Source organism: Euphorbia lathyris, chromosome 8 (genome assembly GCF_963576675.1).
Source record: "Euphorbia lathyris chromosome 8, ddEupLath1.1, whole genome shotgun sequence".
NCBI lineage: Eukaryota > Viridiplantae > Streptophyta > Magnoliopsida > Malpighiales > Euphorbiaceae > Euphorbia > Euphorbia lathyris.
In genome coordinates, this window is record NC_088917.1 from 47,129,810 (window position 1) to 47,143,317 (window position 13,508).

At 35.1% G+C, this 13,508-nt stretch overlaps 1 protein-coding gene across 1 annotated transcript; it reads right to left on the reverse strand.

Moving 5' to 3' along the window:
- Window positions 1-1,342: 1,342 nt before the first annotated feature.
- LOC136203085 (probable indole-3-pyruvate monooxygenase YUCCA4) lies at window positions 1,343-3,763 on the reverse strand. The gene is made up of 4 exons (XM_065994138.1): window positions 2,822-3,763; window positions 2,496-2,744; window positions 2,179-2,301; window positions 1,343-1,826 (listed from the first exon to the last, which is right to left on the reverse strand). The coding sequence occupies exons 1-4, from the start codon at window positions 3,455-3,457 to the stop codon at window positions 1,617-1,619; spliced, it is 1,218 nt and encodes a 405-aa protein (XP_065850210.1). The 5' UTR covers window positions 3,458-3,763; the 3' UTR covers window positions 1,343-1,616.
- Window positions 3,764-13,508: the final 9,745 nt, after the last annotated feature.

A 13,508-nucleotide genomic window follows, 5' to 3' on the forward strand; every position in this document is an offset into this window, starting at 1 on the left:
CCCTGAAGAACAAAACGAAGAAAAATCATGCCTCCAAAATAAGAAAAAATACTTGAACATCTAAGTTTTGTATTTACCAATAATCTGAAATTTAACGAATTGAACTTGAAACGAATTTTTTTTTCGTTGAATTTGTTCTAAACGGGTAGCCCATACGGTCCGGTCCATGGACCGGTAGTATGAACTAACAGATTTTACCTAGGCAAAATGGGTAGGCTAGGTAAAATAGGGTAGCCTACCCGTTTTGCCTAGGTAAAATAGGGTAGCCTACCCGTTTTGCCTAGGTAAAAACGGGTAGGCTACCCGTTTTCCTTTAGGGAAAACGAGTTTATTTATTTATTTATTTTAATTATAATAAATATTAATTATAGATAAATTATGTATTGATTGGAAATAAAAAATACGTATTGAAGTGTCCAATTAATTTTTATTTGGTAAATTATATTTATTTACCTTTTAGAACGTAAATTTAATTATACATAAATTATGTATTGACTGGATAGAAAAAACGTATATATAAATTATTGATTGGAAATAAAAAAAATACGTAAATTATGTATTGCACGCGTTAATACGTAATTTATCTATAATTAATATTTATTATAATTAAAATAAATAAATAAATAAACCCATTTTCTCTAAAGGAAAACGGGTAGCCTACCCGTTTTTACCTAGGAAAAATGGGTAGGCTACCCTATTTTACCTAGGCAAAATGGGTAGCCTACCCCGTTTTGCCTAGGTAAAATAGGGTAGCCTACCCGTTTTGCCTAGGTAAAATAGGGTAGTTCATACTACCGGTCCATGGACCGGACCGTATGGGCTACCCGTTTAGAGCAAATTCAACGGAAAAAAAAAAATTCGTTTCAAGTTCAATTCGTTAAATTTCAGATTATTGGTAAATACGAAACTTAGATGTAAGTATTTTTTCTTGTTTTGGAGGCATGATTTTGCTTCGTTTTGTTCTTTGTGGTTGAGAGAATTTCACTTTTTTTGAATGAAAAATGAAAAGGACAAAAATGTCAAACAGGAAGCGACGGTAAGTAAAATAGGGGCGATGTATAGCAAAACCCTTAAAGTTTTGCACCAAAAGTTATAAAATATTGATTAAACTATAAAATGACTGATTTACTCTCGTGAAACTATAATTTCTATATATATATATATATATATAAAATTCTTTCTTGTATATTATGCCAAAATTGGAACTATTTGTATAAATATTAAATAATGAAAAATTTGAGAAAAAAGGATTATTGATAATATAAAACAACAAATTGATAATTCTAAAACATATACGGAAAGAGTATAAAATATAATTGTGATACATTAAATGCTGAAAGAATTAAAAGTTTATTTATGAAACTGTGTTGTACAAAAGCCAGCCAAAGGAAAGTAGAGGTGTTTATATATATATATATAAAAGAAAAGGGTACGCAGAGGTGGATTCAAACCTTTGATACAAAATTGGGTAATTTACAAAAAGAAAGAAAAAAAAAGCAAACGAGAAAGAGAAGAGAGAGTTAGTCCTGCCCTGCCTATTCAACGATATTAAATCTCCCATGTAAAAAGAGAAACTATAGAATAGATACATAACTTATTTGAAGCCCAAACATTATTTATATTTTTCCAAATAGGATAACATGGGAATTGGGAGATTTGATTGATTTCCAGTGTTGAGCTATATCTTGAGCAATTTTAAGAGCATCAGAAGCCGTTCCTAATAGCCCTCTTCTTGTGAATCCAACCGTATATAATCCATTCTCTCCTTTCCAACTGTTTGGAAACGGGCTTTTGGGCATCCCATCTTTTGTGAAAAACTCAGACCCCTGCCAATTTCATATCAAAACCATCTATTAATAAAACGACACCGGACTCCTACCTATCTGATATTAGCAAATTGCACAATGTACATATATATCATGAAAGCAACATATCATAATAAGAAAGCAATGTTTTTTTCAAATAGAATAAAAATTAAAAAATTCCAAAAAGTATAGTAACCCCAAACAGAACCTAACTGATTTTATTCTTTTTTGCATGGAGAGAAAAAAAATAAAGAGACTTTTGCAGGCCTCTGTGCATGTGTCCAAAACCCAGAAAATGATAGATGATTCAACATTACAATACAAGGGATAAAAATAAGACTAAAAATAAAAGTTCAGTCTTTTCTAATTTTACCTTGAGCCAACTAGGCACATTGCTCTTGTATCCAGTTGCCAATATTATTGAATCAAACTCCTTTTCTTGTCCATCCACAAATTTCACCCCATCTCTTGTTATTTCCTTCACAGCTTCCATTATCTGAATTAGCATAACTTTAATTAGTACCAGTCAATTTCTAACAATGACAACAAGATTTCAAAGATTACCTTTTATATCATCATTATTATTATTGTGTCGTTTAATATTAGGATTTAGGATTTGAGTCTTTTCAAGTAGAGATATTCAAACTTGGTAAAATATTAGGAAAAAAAAAAGAGCGAGTTATGTATCACCTTAATTTTGCCCCATTTTATTTGAGACAACGCACCAACATCAAGAACAGGAGTTTTTCCAGTGACATTTTTAAGCTGAAGAGGGCCGGTTTTAGGTCGCCGGAGACCTAACCGATCAGTGTTACCTAAAGTGAAATTGGCCACTAATAATAGCAACTTATCAACTAGTGTTATAGGGAGCCATTTCAACAGTGCCATTGCTATTCCAAATGTTGACATTCCAAACATCTCTCTAGGTAAAACATGCACCTGCAATCCAAAACAGGTTAATTAATCAACAGTTATAATTTTTGTAATGATAAAGATTTGATGTATCTGATACTTACTGTGTTTCTAACAACCATATGAGGAATAGCTTTATGCCTACAAAGGTCTAGGCTAACTTCCATCCCAGAATTTCCACAGCCAACAACCAAAACCTTGTGGTTTCTAAACTCCGAAGCAGACTTGTACAAACTTGTATGAATAATCCGACCTTTAAACTTATCCATACCGGAGATTTCTGGGATTACAGGCTCAGCATTTTCTCCAGTAGCAACAATAAGCCAAGGGGAAATGTAATCCTTGTCTTGGGTTTGAACTGTCCAAAACCCAGATAAGTTATCAAATTGAGCCGTTTGAACAGTCTGTTTGAAATTGGGTTTGATTGAGAAGTGTGCAGCATAGGATTCCATGTAAGAAATGAATTGCTGCTTTGTTGGGTACTTTGGGAAATTAGAAGGGAAACCCATAAGGGGAAGCTGACAGAACCTTTTGGGAAGATGAAGCTTGAGACGATCGTAAGTTTTATGTTGCCAAAGTGAAGCTATACAGTCAGATTTTTCAAGAATTAAAGAAGGAACTCCATTTTTATGAAGGCAAGCAGCAGCAGCTAAACCAGAAGGACCTGCACCTATGATTACAGGGCCTTGAATCCATACTACTTTCCTCAATATCACCTCTTCCTTTTTACATGAACTCATGTTGGAAATCCCAAGAAATTCAAAGAAACAGAACAAATTTTGAAATGAAAAGTGTGAAGCCCCCAAGGGGAAAGAGTTAAGAGAGAAGGGTGTCAATGAAAAGAGAAATCAAGGGGTGGGATTTTTATGAATGCATAGAAAACAGAGAGAAAGAAACAGAGGTTTTTATGAGAAGTGAAAGAGAGTGAAAATAATAATAATAATAATAATAATAATGAAGGATAGGAGGAGGAGGAACAAGGAAGGAAAGGAAGACGTGAAAGTAAAGGAAAGAAAGGCCTCAAACTCAACTCAACTCAAGGCTCTTTTTTCTCTGCGCTCTCTCTGCACACTTCGTAGGCATCCTACTGCCTAAACATCTCATATAAATACATTTATGTCACCCCCTTTTTTTTATTATTTTCTTCTCCTGTCTGCTACAGCTACTTCTCTACCCTCATCTAACATTATCGGTAATGCACTCCCGAGGAGTTATTTATTTTATTTCTGCATTGTTTTTTTTCTTTGGGCTGCATTTTTTTTTGTTCAAATACATGAATATCATAATTAATTATAAAATGACAACTAATTCAAATCACCAAACTTAATTCTTAATATGTTATTATTCTCTATATATTATAATTTTAAATTATCATTTAAAAATTCTAGACTCCAATTCATAAATCATAAATCTTATACAATATATTCTAGACTTCTAATTTATAAATTATAATCTTTAAAATATATTAAAAGTACTGATTTTATTAGTTTGATATAATCCAAAATGATGACTTGACGTAGTTGTAAATAATTTTTAAAATGTGAATTTCTGTGTAATTTTCCCTTTTTTTTATAATTGGGTTGCATTTTTTTACCTTCTCTCCAACACCCTTTATTTTACCATGTATATTTCAAACCGTTACATTAACATTTATTTTTTAATTCACAAGTTGAATATTTGTTTGTTAGATTTAAAGTTCAATTCTCTATTGCATTTATATTTAACCCTTATGGATGGTAATGTGTAAATTTTACTTTAAATCTTCATTAAAAGGTTTATGTTTTACTCTGACATTGAAAATGATTAGACGTACCTTTTACAATTTTTCAAATATTTCTAATAGAGATTTACAAAACACATAGAAACATATTCGTTCTTCCTCCAATTGAGATGTCTACAACTAGTGATAGAATTGGTAAACCTACCATTACTTGAACTTTTTAGTACAAAAAAACATTTATTTTTTAAATACTTTATAAATTAAAGGCTACATTATTTCACAATATTTTCAAATGTTTCTAATGGAAATTTCTAAAATGGGTAGCAAAATATTCGTTCTTCCTCCAATTAAGATGTCTACAATTAGTAATAGCGACATTTACAACCTCTCTTTTCATATTGTGAATTGTTAATTAAATGATTTTACCATTACAAAAAAAAGATAAAGTACATTCATTATTCTAATAATATTATAGTTTTTGAATGTCAAGTCATGACATAATTTTTTTACTATAAGAGTAACTCAATTGGATAGAGATTTTTGGAGGTTAAATAATAGGGATAATTTCAAATTAAATCATATGGTTACAAGTTTTTACAGATCGGTACCTATGGTTTTTTTGTTACAAACCAAATCGTGTGATTTGCGCTGTTAGCAGAATCAAATGTCTTAACTCTACTAAAAGGCTGATGTGGCAGATGGGTATTTTTGAATTTTTTTGACCCAAAACAAGTCAACTACTTCTTCCTTATTCTTTTATTTTCTTCTTTTATTTTTGTTAGAATTTTCAGAAAACACTAAAAAATTCCAGCCCGAATGTTGAAAATTTTCAGCATTAGAACATTGGAAGTTCTGGAATTTCTAGAATTTTGGAAATTCTAGGAATTCCATAAAAAAATAGTCTGAACGCTAAATTTTTTTACCATTAGAACACTGGAAGTTCTTGCATTTCCAGCATTTTGGCTTTTCAAAGTCAAAAAGTAAGAAAATTTTGATTTTTTTTTCAAAATACTCATGCATTTTAATAGTGCAAACCACATTGTTTGGTTTGTAACAAAAAAACCACAAGTGTTGATCTGCAAAAACTTGTAACTGCATGGTTTTATTTGAAATTGTCCCTAAATATAAACGGTTAATGATCTGATATTGTTTGGGAGAAGAAACTTATTAAGAGGGGAGAGCTTCTAAAGGTTAATTGAATCTAAAATACCTAAAAAAATCTCACTAAATTAGTGGGATTTAGAGGTAAATATTTTCACCTCCACCCCTCTCACCTCTACTCTCGTTCCATTATTTAATCTTCCCTAACTCCATCCAAGGAGATCCTCACATTATAATCAAAGTGAGTGTTAATCATGAAAAATATATTTGGCTATAGTTATTCAGGCAGATTTGTTAGATTGGAAGGATACAATGACATCAAATGTTCATGCAAATAGCAATGGCAATCAAGGAGTACCTATCAGTGATCCTTTAGTGCTCGATCCCGTGGTAGGCCAAAGTCAACTAGAGTCCCCAATAGAGGAGTGGTAGTAATAAATAAAAGAAAAAATAGAAAAAAAGGTGAATCATTTAGGGACAAATGAAGGAACGCGTAACAATCAAAGGCAATGGGCCATATTAAAAACATCGTGCATCAAGAGGTATATATAATCTATTTTCTATTTATAATTTTTATCAGATGAATTGGATGATTAACTTTATTTTATTTTTTATATCACATGCTACCCATCCAATCGTCCATACTCAAAAAGCCAAATGAATATTTGCAGTTTGCATAATTTGGATCTGAATTTATAATTGGATGATCAGAGTTGATGAACTGTTTACCTAGTGAATGGTTGGAGTTTGCAAAATTGGAATCTCAACTTATAATTGGCTGATCGGAGTTGATGAACTGTTTACCCTATGAATAGTTGGAGTTTGCACAATTTAACGCAAAAGCATGTGTTTGTACAAAAAAGGATACATGTGTTCATTTAAACATTTATACTCATAAAACATAAGTTTCTTTGAAAATTTAATGATCTAATGTATGTGTTATTTATACAAAATACATGTAAGCTAATCCAATAATATGATTTCACAACTCAATTGTTCAATGTGATATATAGAGGATGGGAAATAATATTGATGGAATTGTAGACCTCAACTACCATTGATCTAAGTGATTAGAGTTTATGAACTATTTACCTAACGAATTGTTGAAGTACGCACAAATAAAAGCAAAGGGGCGTGTTTACACAAAATGCATGTATTCTTTGATTCTGTTTACATGTTTGTAACACGATTTTGTTTTCACACGCATATTCTAAAGTATATACAATTGAAATTAAACCAGTTAACGTTTTTTCGTAACGTGTTTATGTATTCCACTCACTACTTATGTTATCATATGTAACACATTTATATGTTCGCCTATTAGATATGTACAAATATTGAACTAGTGACGATTGAAATTAAAATGGGTAATGATTTTCTATAATAATATTATGTTCTACTCGATACTAATGATACTATTATGTAATGCGCTTTTGTTTATGCCCATTAAATAGGTTCAAATATTCAATCGACAACTATCAAAATTCAGCTAGCCTATGTTGATAACGATGTAACTTATTAAAACAACCAATTCCATATTCTCCTTCCATAGTCTAGTCCTTAAAATCCGTTCTTATATAAATCCCTATAATATTGAACCTTAAATTATGAACAACAATTTGGAAGTTGTTATTTGAAAGATAAAATATGAGGAAGAAAAAGGAAGTAGTTCCAAATCCGCCCCAAGAAGTTTTGGATGTACTTCCAATCAAAACATTAGTGATCCTTGAAGATAAAGGATATGAGGCAAAGGATATTGAAGCAAATAGGGATGGTGGTGTTCATGATAGTGAAGAAAAGGAAGATGATGGAGATCATGGTGGTGATGAGGATGTTGACGATGGAAAAGACGAAGATGATGAGGATGAAGATTACGATGATAATAAGGATGTTGATGCTGAAGAAAATGAAGATTTTGATGGTGTTGATGGTGAAGAAGATGCCATGGCGATGAAGATGTTGATGCTGAAGAAAAAGGGTATAAACGACCTACATGGGCAGATCAAATCCATTTCCAAGATAAAAACTAGAGAAAAAGGTATGCCAGTCTAAAGAATAGACAATTAAATCCTAGTAGATTGTGTTGTATGGTTTCTTTATAATTGTTGGGAATACTAGATGATCTCGATACATATCTGAGTAGGGTTGGATAGGAACTAATTTCATATCTATCAAACATTATCTACATGGACTCAACATTAGAATTCTTTAACTTTTTGCATGTTGAATTAAGTGAGAATGTGCAGGACCCCCCCCCCCCCCCCCCCCCCCGGCCGATATTCATTGAGATTTCAGTTGTTGAATATGATTTTCATGGTTTGTTATGAATGGTTTGCAATGTTGTTTAGTTTTATGTTGAAGGTTATGATAGAAGTCCAACTACATATGACAATCATAGATTTTGGAAAAAATTGGGGGGGGGGGGGGGGGAACGAGAAGGGTTTTTAGGCTGGTCATTCTAAAGACCCATAGATAAAATAAAATAAAGCATTGAAATACATCGACCAGTTTATGAGCTACTCTGTAGAATGTAGGGGAGAAAGAACCGGGAGTGTTAACAAGAATGACTTGTTCTTTCTTTGGTGTATAGAAGAAGAGGTTAAGGTTCAAACATGGAATTTCTTTTTGAAGCATCTTCAAGTCATTGCTCGAAGAAATATGGGTAACATCATGGTGGGTGCGTTTGTAACCCACATTGTCATTAAGCTGAAGCTATTTAACCCTGAGATGTATGAACCCCCAACCAAGATTGATTGCAGTTACCCGAATTTGAACATTTTGTTTTTAGATAGATAAGAGATTATTAAAGGTTCGTAAGTGTTTATTGATGACATTGAAGGTGAAAATTATTGGAGTACGCCCTATCCCAAGATGGTATATCTAACGAAATAATTAATTATAAGGCAATAATTTGTTAAGTTAGCTTAATTGTGCAACCTGGTTAATAGGGTATGCAAGATTACTTCTCTGCTCACGTTTGGTAGGTTGATGACATCGTCAAATGAAGCCGTAAGGTAACAAGATACTAATCTGAATATCCATGGCATGTTGCTATTGTGGGAGCAATAACTAACTAAAGACTAGTATGTGCCTTGATTATAATGATGTTTCATTGGTTACAAACTGTTATAATATTAAATCATATGGGCTTATGGCAAGTGGCCCCACTATGATTTAAGGAAGCTCAGGTGGACATCAGTCAGTATAAGGAGGAACGAGGGGACTTTAAGTATGACATAAGTATGGACCGAAGCAATCATTCGGTCATCTCAATGTAGCCTTTGGCAAATCATTGGTAGTATTTTGGAAGACACGTGGACCAATCAGAACACTAGATTCCAAATATATGCTCCTCATTCTCATAGTGGCACGCAAATATAGGGTCCATTGACTTATCATAAGATGCCACATGTCCGAGGTGTCACTTTAATTATCTATAAATAGTAGAGGTGTTCCTAGAATCGAGGCAATTCATTCTAATCATTGAGATACTTTCTAGTTTAGTCTTTGATATTCCCATTTGTGTCAATTGACTTTATCATCAGAGAGGGTTCGCCGGACTTCATCTACTTTTCTGACGGTTGTTGTGTTCTCAGGTAGCTAGCGCTTTGATCAAGAAGACAAGTTACAGAATTTCGATAACATTTTGGTGTAGTGAGCATGGATCTTATCACGTAAAAAAATGGTTTATGTTCGGTCATCAGTGGTTCAGCCCACAATTGAGCCTCTTTTTCATCAAATTACTCCACCAACCAATGGTTCAATCTCCAACTTTACCTAATCAATGAGTAGAAGATATCCCTAGTTCTTCAACTACTGCAAATCATGGCTTGTTGGATTCTCGAAATAAGCCCATTCCTCCTCTTTTTGTTACACCAGGACTTGATCGCCAAATTGAGGCTTGTTTGGGATCGTCGGAGCCTGAGAGGCGATGCTTCATAGATAATTTGACAAAGCAACTCATTTACAACATAAGCTCTGTTCAAGAATCTATCAATATTTTTAAAGGCAGAGCATGCTTCTCAAATGGAGGTAGTACGCTTGGAGTTATTGGAGGCAAGAAATGGGGGGGGGGTAGGAATAAGGACGGAGGAAGTTCTGTTGTATGTCCTACAGGACATCACACTGTGAAAACATGTCCTAGAAATAAGGATCGTTCAGCATAGTCTCAGCCAAAAAGGAGAAGAGGAAGATTGAGGGAAAGATCTGATAGTCCTTGGTATAAGAGATATTCACCTTCTCCTATCAAGCCTCAACCTTCGGCTAGGGGAAGAAATTCAAGATCCTCGAAGAGAAGAAGATACGATCAATATGACTCACCTAAGGAATCTAAATCTCTAGAGCCTCATAAGTTGGAGCCTTCAAAGCAAAAGGATCTTTCTTTCAAGGAGGAAATGCTGAATCTTATTAGGGGTTAGCTTCGGCAAGTCATGAAAGAAGAGGGTTTCCAAGCTAAAGGCTCAGCAACTATTGAAACTGAAACTTCGTTGAGTACAGAGATCACGAGCTAGAAACATTCGATATAGAAACATTCTTAGGTTTATCTTCTGAACCAAGATTTATTTTGATTAAAGATGAGTTATGAATGCTGAATATGCCACTAGGCGATTCTAATGCATGAATGATACCGTTATCAGAGACATCACACAAATAAGTGAATTGCGAATTCATTGCATTGAACTTAGTGAACAGATCATAGTCAAAGTTAAATACAGATGAAATATTGACATTCAAATCCTCCTCCATGATGGGAGGCATATACTCTTCTGTCTCAGGCTCGGCTTCGTCTTCAAGGAGTAGTCCATCGAGATCCGCGGAGAGCTCTTTCATCTGATCTTCATATAGTTTCTAAACCTCGTTAGTAATGGATGGGATTTGAGCAACATCAGTTGGAGCTTTGGTGAGCTTTTTTGTGACTTCAGCCATGATCTCTTCAGCACTTTGGCCTTCCTCCTATTTTTTCTCTTCATAGATAGTAGAACCTTTAACATCGGTGATTTCGACACGGCAATAAGAAGCATTTTGATCTGAGTTCACCTCCATGATTAACTTTATCCTCTTCATGGCGTGGGACACCTTTTCTTCGATCTTTAGATTGAATTCATCCTCATCCATAGGGACGTGACTAACAGTCTGAAGTAAGAAAGGAGCATTTTGGCTTTTAGAGAAGTCCACAACGTCGTTGAATATCTCAAAACCCAGAAGTACTTTGCCATCAATAACCATTGGTTCGGCTTCCCCTAAGTAAGCTTGAGCTTTTGCCTCAAACAAAGGAAATCATTCTCTTCTTAGCTTGTTTGCCTTTCGAAGGTCTTTTCCCATTATCTGATCGGAATCATAGACCATGATGGGTGCACTGTCCGGCCTCAATATTGAAGGAGACAACTCCTTGATATTCTTTACCCAATCCTAGTCTTAGGACAAAGTTCATATTCAGCATTACATTGGCAGCTCCAGCAGACATATTGTGGTTGAAGATGGTGGCTTCTTGAAAACCTCTGTAAGAAGGGTAATCTCCACCTATCGTAGCATGACAGGCACATCATCGGCTTTTATAACCTCGACCCCATTTGAGAAAGGAATCTTGATCATCTGATGTAAAGTGGATGGGATGCCTCCCAATTTGTGGAACCAAGGTGTGCCCAATAATAAAGAGAAGGTGACCGGGATATCCCTCACTGTGAATTTTACCTTCATCTCAATAGTTCATGTCTTAACATTTGCTTCGAAAGTGCCAATAATCCGACGTTTGGAATCGTCATAAGCACGAATTACTGTGTGTGACTCTTTCAAGCTTTCTTCTGGTAAACCCAATGAACTTAGCATCTTCTTGGGACATACATTAAGAGTTGATCCGTCATCAACCATAACACAAAGAACTATTATGTCCATCATCTCAACCCGAATGTACAGAGGTTTGTTGCGATTCCTCCCTTCGGCTGGTAATTCATTGTCACAAAAGGTTACTTCCATAACTTGGTGCACATTTGAGTTAACATGCAACCTAAGACATCAGCTGATACTAAAGGTGGAGCTTCCATCTCTGAAAGAGCTTTAACCAAAGCACTTCTGTGTTTTGGTGACTTCATTATCAGATGCCAAACGCTGGTTTGGGATGGGGTTTTCTTTGAGCTGAGTAATAAAAAGATCCTCATTCTCTTTATCCTTATCTAGAATGACAGATGTTGAAGAAGAGACATTCAGAGCAAGCAAATCAATTGGAGTGCTTCTAGCAGGCGGGATTGCGTTATAAGCACGACCACTTCGGGTGACATGATTCACTCTGGATGGATAGTTATCTCCTTCGTCCGAAGATACATTACTGAGGTCGATCGGGCATACTGACTGAATTCTCTCGGTCGATACCATATGAATACTAGCATTAGCCCTTATGAACTGTTCGAGAATAAAGCTTCCATTCACTCCCGAAGACATCATATTGACCGACTTTCCAAAATCATGGTGTGGATTCTTCATGGTACTGGGTTTGGAAGGATCGATGATATTTCCTTCGTCAATCAGGCGTTGGATATCCCATTCAAGTGTCTTACAACCATTGGTGTGATGACCCATGGTTTGATGATAGAAGCAGAAGTTCCCAAGGCCATAGCCTTGAGGGAGATTGGCATATGGCTTCAAAGGTTCCATTAGCTTAACCTTCTTCAATTTGGAGAATAACATACTAAGAACAATACCCCAATGGTTCATTCCCAGATTATTCTTCTTATCAAAGAGAGTTGCTACCTCTAGAGTCTTGACTTGAGAAGAAGACTTGTTCTGAGGAACCATAGTCAAATTAGGATTGGAGTAATTAGCAGTCGGATTAACCTGATTATAGGTTCTCCCATGGTATCCTCCTGACCCTGCGGTGCGAGATGCTTCATACTTTTCAACTCAAAGAGCCATACGGAAAACGTCTTCATAAGAATTGAAATCCCGGTAACACATTGCCTCACAGAATGGTGGTAAAGCATTTTCAATTAGCTTTGAAAACATATCTTCTTTGTCATGTTTGTTCTTAACTAGGAGCTCTTTGTCCATCCAACGATTGTAATAGTCCTCAAAAGGCTCATTATGCTTATGTTTAATCAGATCTCGATCACTCAACCTGACTTTCATCTGGGCTCGATACCTATAGTGGTCTATAAATGTTTTTGAAAGTGATTTCTAGTCACTCTGGGTTTCCTTTGGAAGATTGTTGTACCAGAGCAAAGCTCCATCAGCAAGTGTTGTAGAGAATAGATTAATCAGTTGACTCTTAGAAGCGTCTTCTCCCATCATAATCCGAGAATAATAGTTAACATGAGAAGACGGTGCTCCTTTACCAGAATAGGTTGGCAACTTTGGAATTTGAAAGCTGTGTCTGTCCCCTTGGCGTAGAGAGCATCAACATCAATACAAACCTCTTTGGTTAAACTCTTCTCCTTTTTCTTCGAAACGACGTTGGATTTTCTGCATCTCATTCATCTGTTGTTTAAACTTCTTATCCCTTTCTCATTCATCATCATCGGAGGAGATTGTTTCATTTCCATTCTCATCATACTTGACATGCCTCTTCTTCTTGGGTTCGGGTTCTGAAGTTTTAGATATATCACCACCTGAAGAAGTGGATATATTAGCTTTGACAACCTCAAATACTACTTTCTTTAAGGTGTCCCCCTGAAGCATATCCTCCATCATCTGTCTTACATCCTCAATAAACATCATCTTGGTTGGTTCTATGAAACCCTGACTTGATTCTGAGCTTTCGTCTGAATCACTGGCTGACACACCCTCATGGAAATTCTAAGGCTCCAGTTCGGATATTGATTTTCTACCAAGGCGACCTTTGCCCTGTCGAGACCAAACTACACTTTTTGTCGATCTTGAGACAAACGATGCTTGTCAGATGCTGCCTAAGACCTTTTATACTTGATATGTATTATGATGCGTTATGCTATGCTTCATGCGTTACGTTATGTTTATGTTCT

Coding starts and splice junctions, on each gene's coding strand:
- LOC136203085 (XM_065994138.1), bottom strand. CDS start 3,457: ATGAGTTCATGTAAAAAGGAAGAGGTGATATTGAGGAAAGTAGTATGG. Junction 2,745..2,821: donor ATATGGTTGTTAGAAACACA/GTAAGTATCAGA, acceptor TTTGGATTGCAG/GTGCATGTTTTACCTAGAGA. Junction 1,827..2,178: donor ATGTGCCTAGTTGGCTCAAG/GTAAAATTAGAA, acceptor TGAAATTGGCAG/GGGTCTGAGTTTTTCACAAA.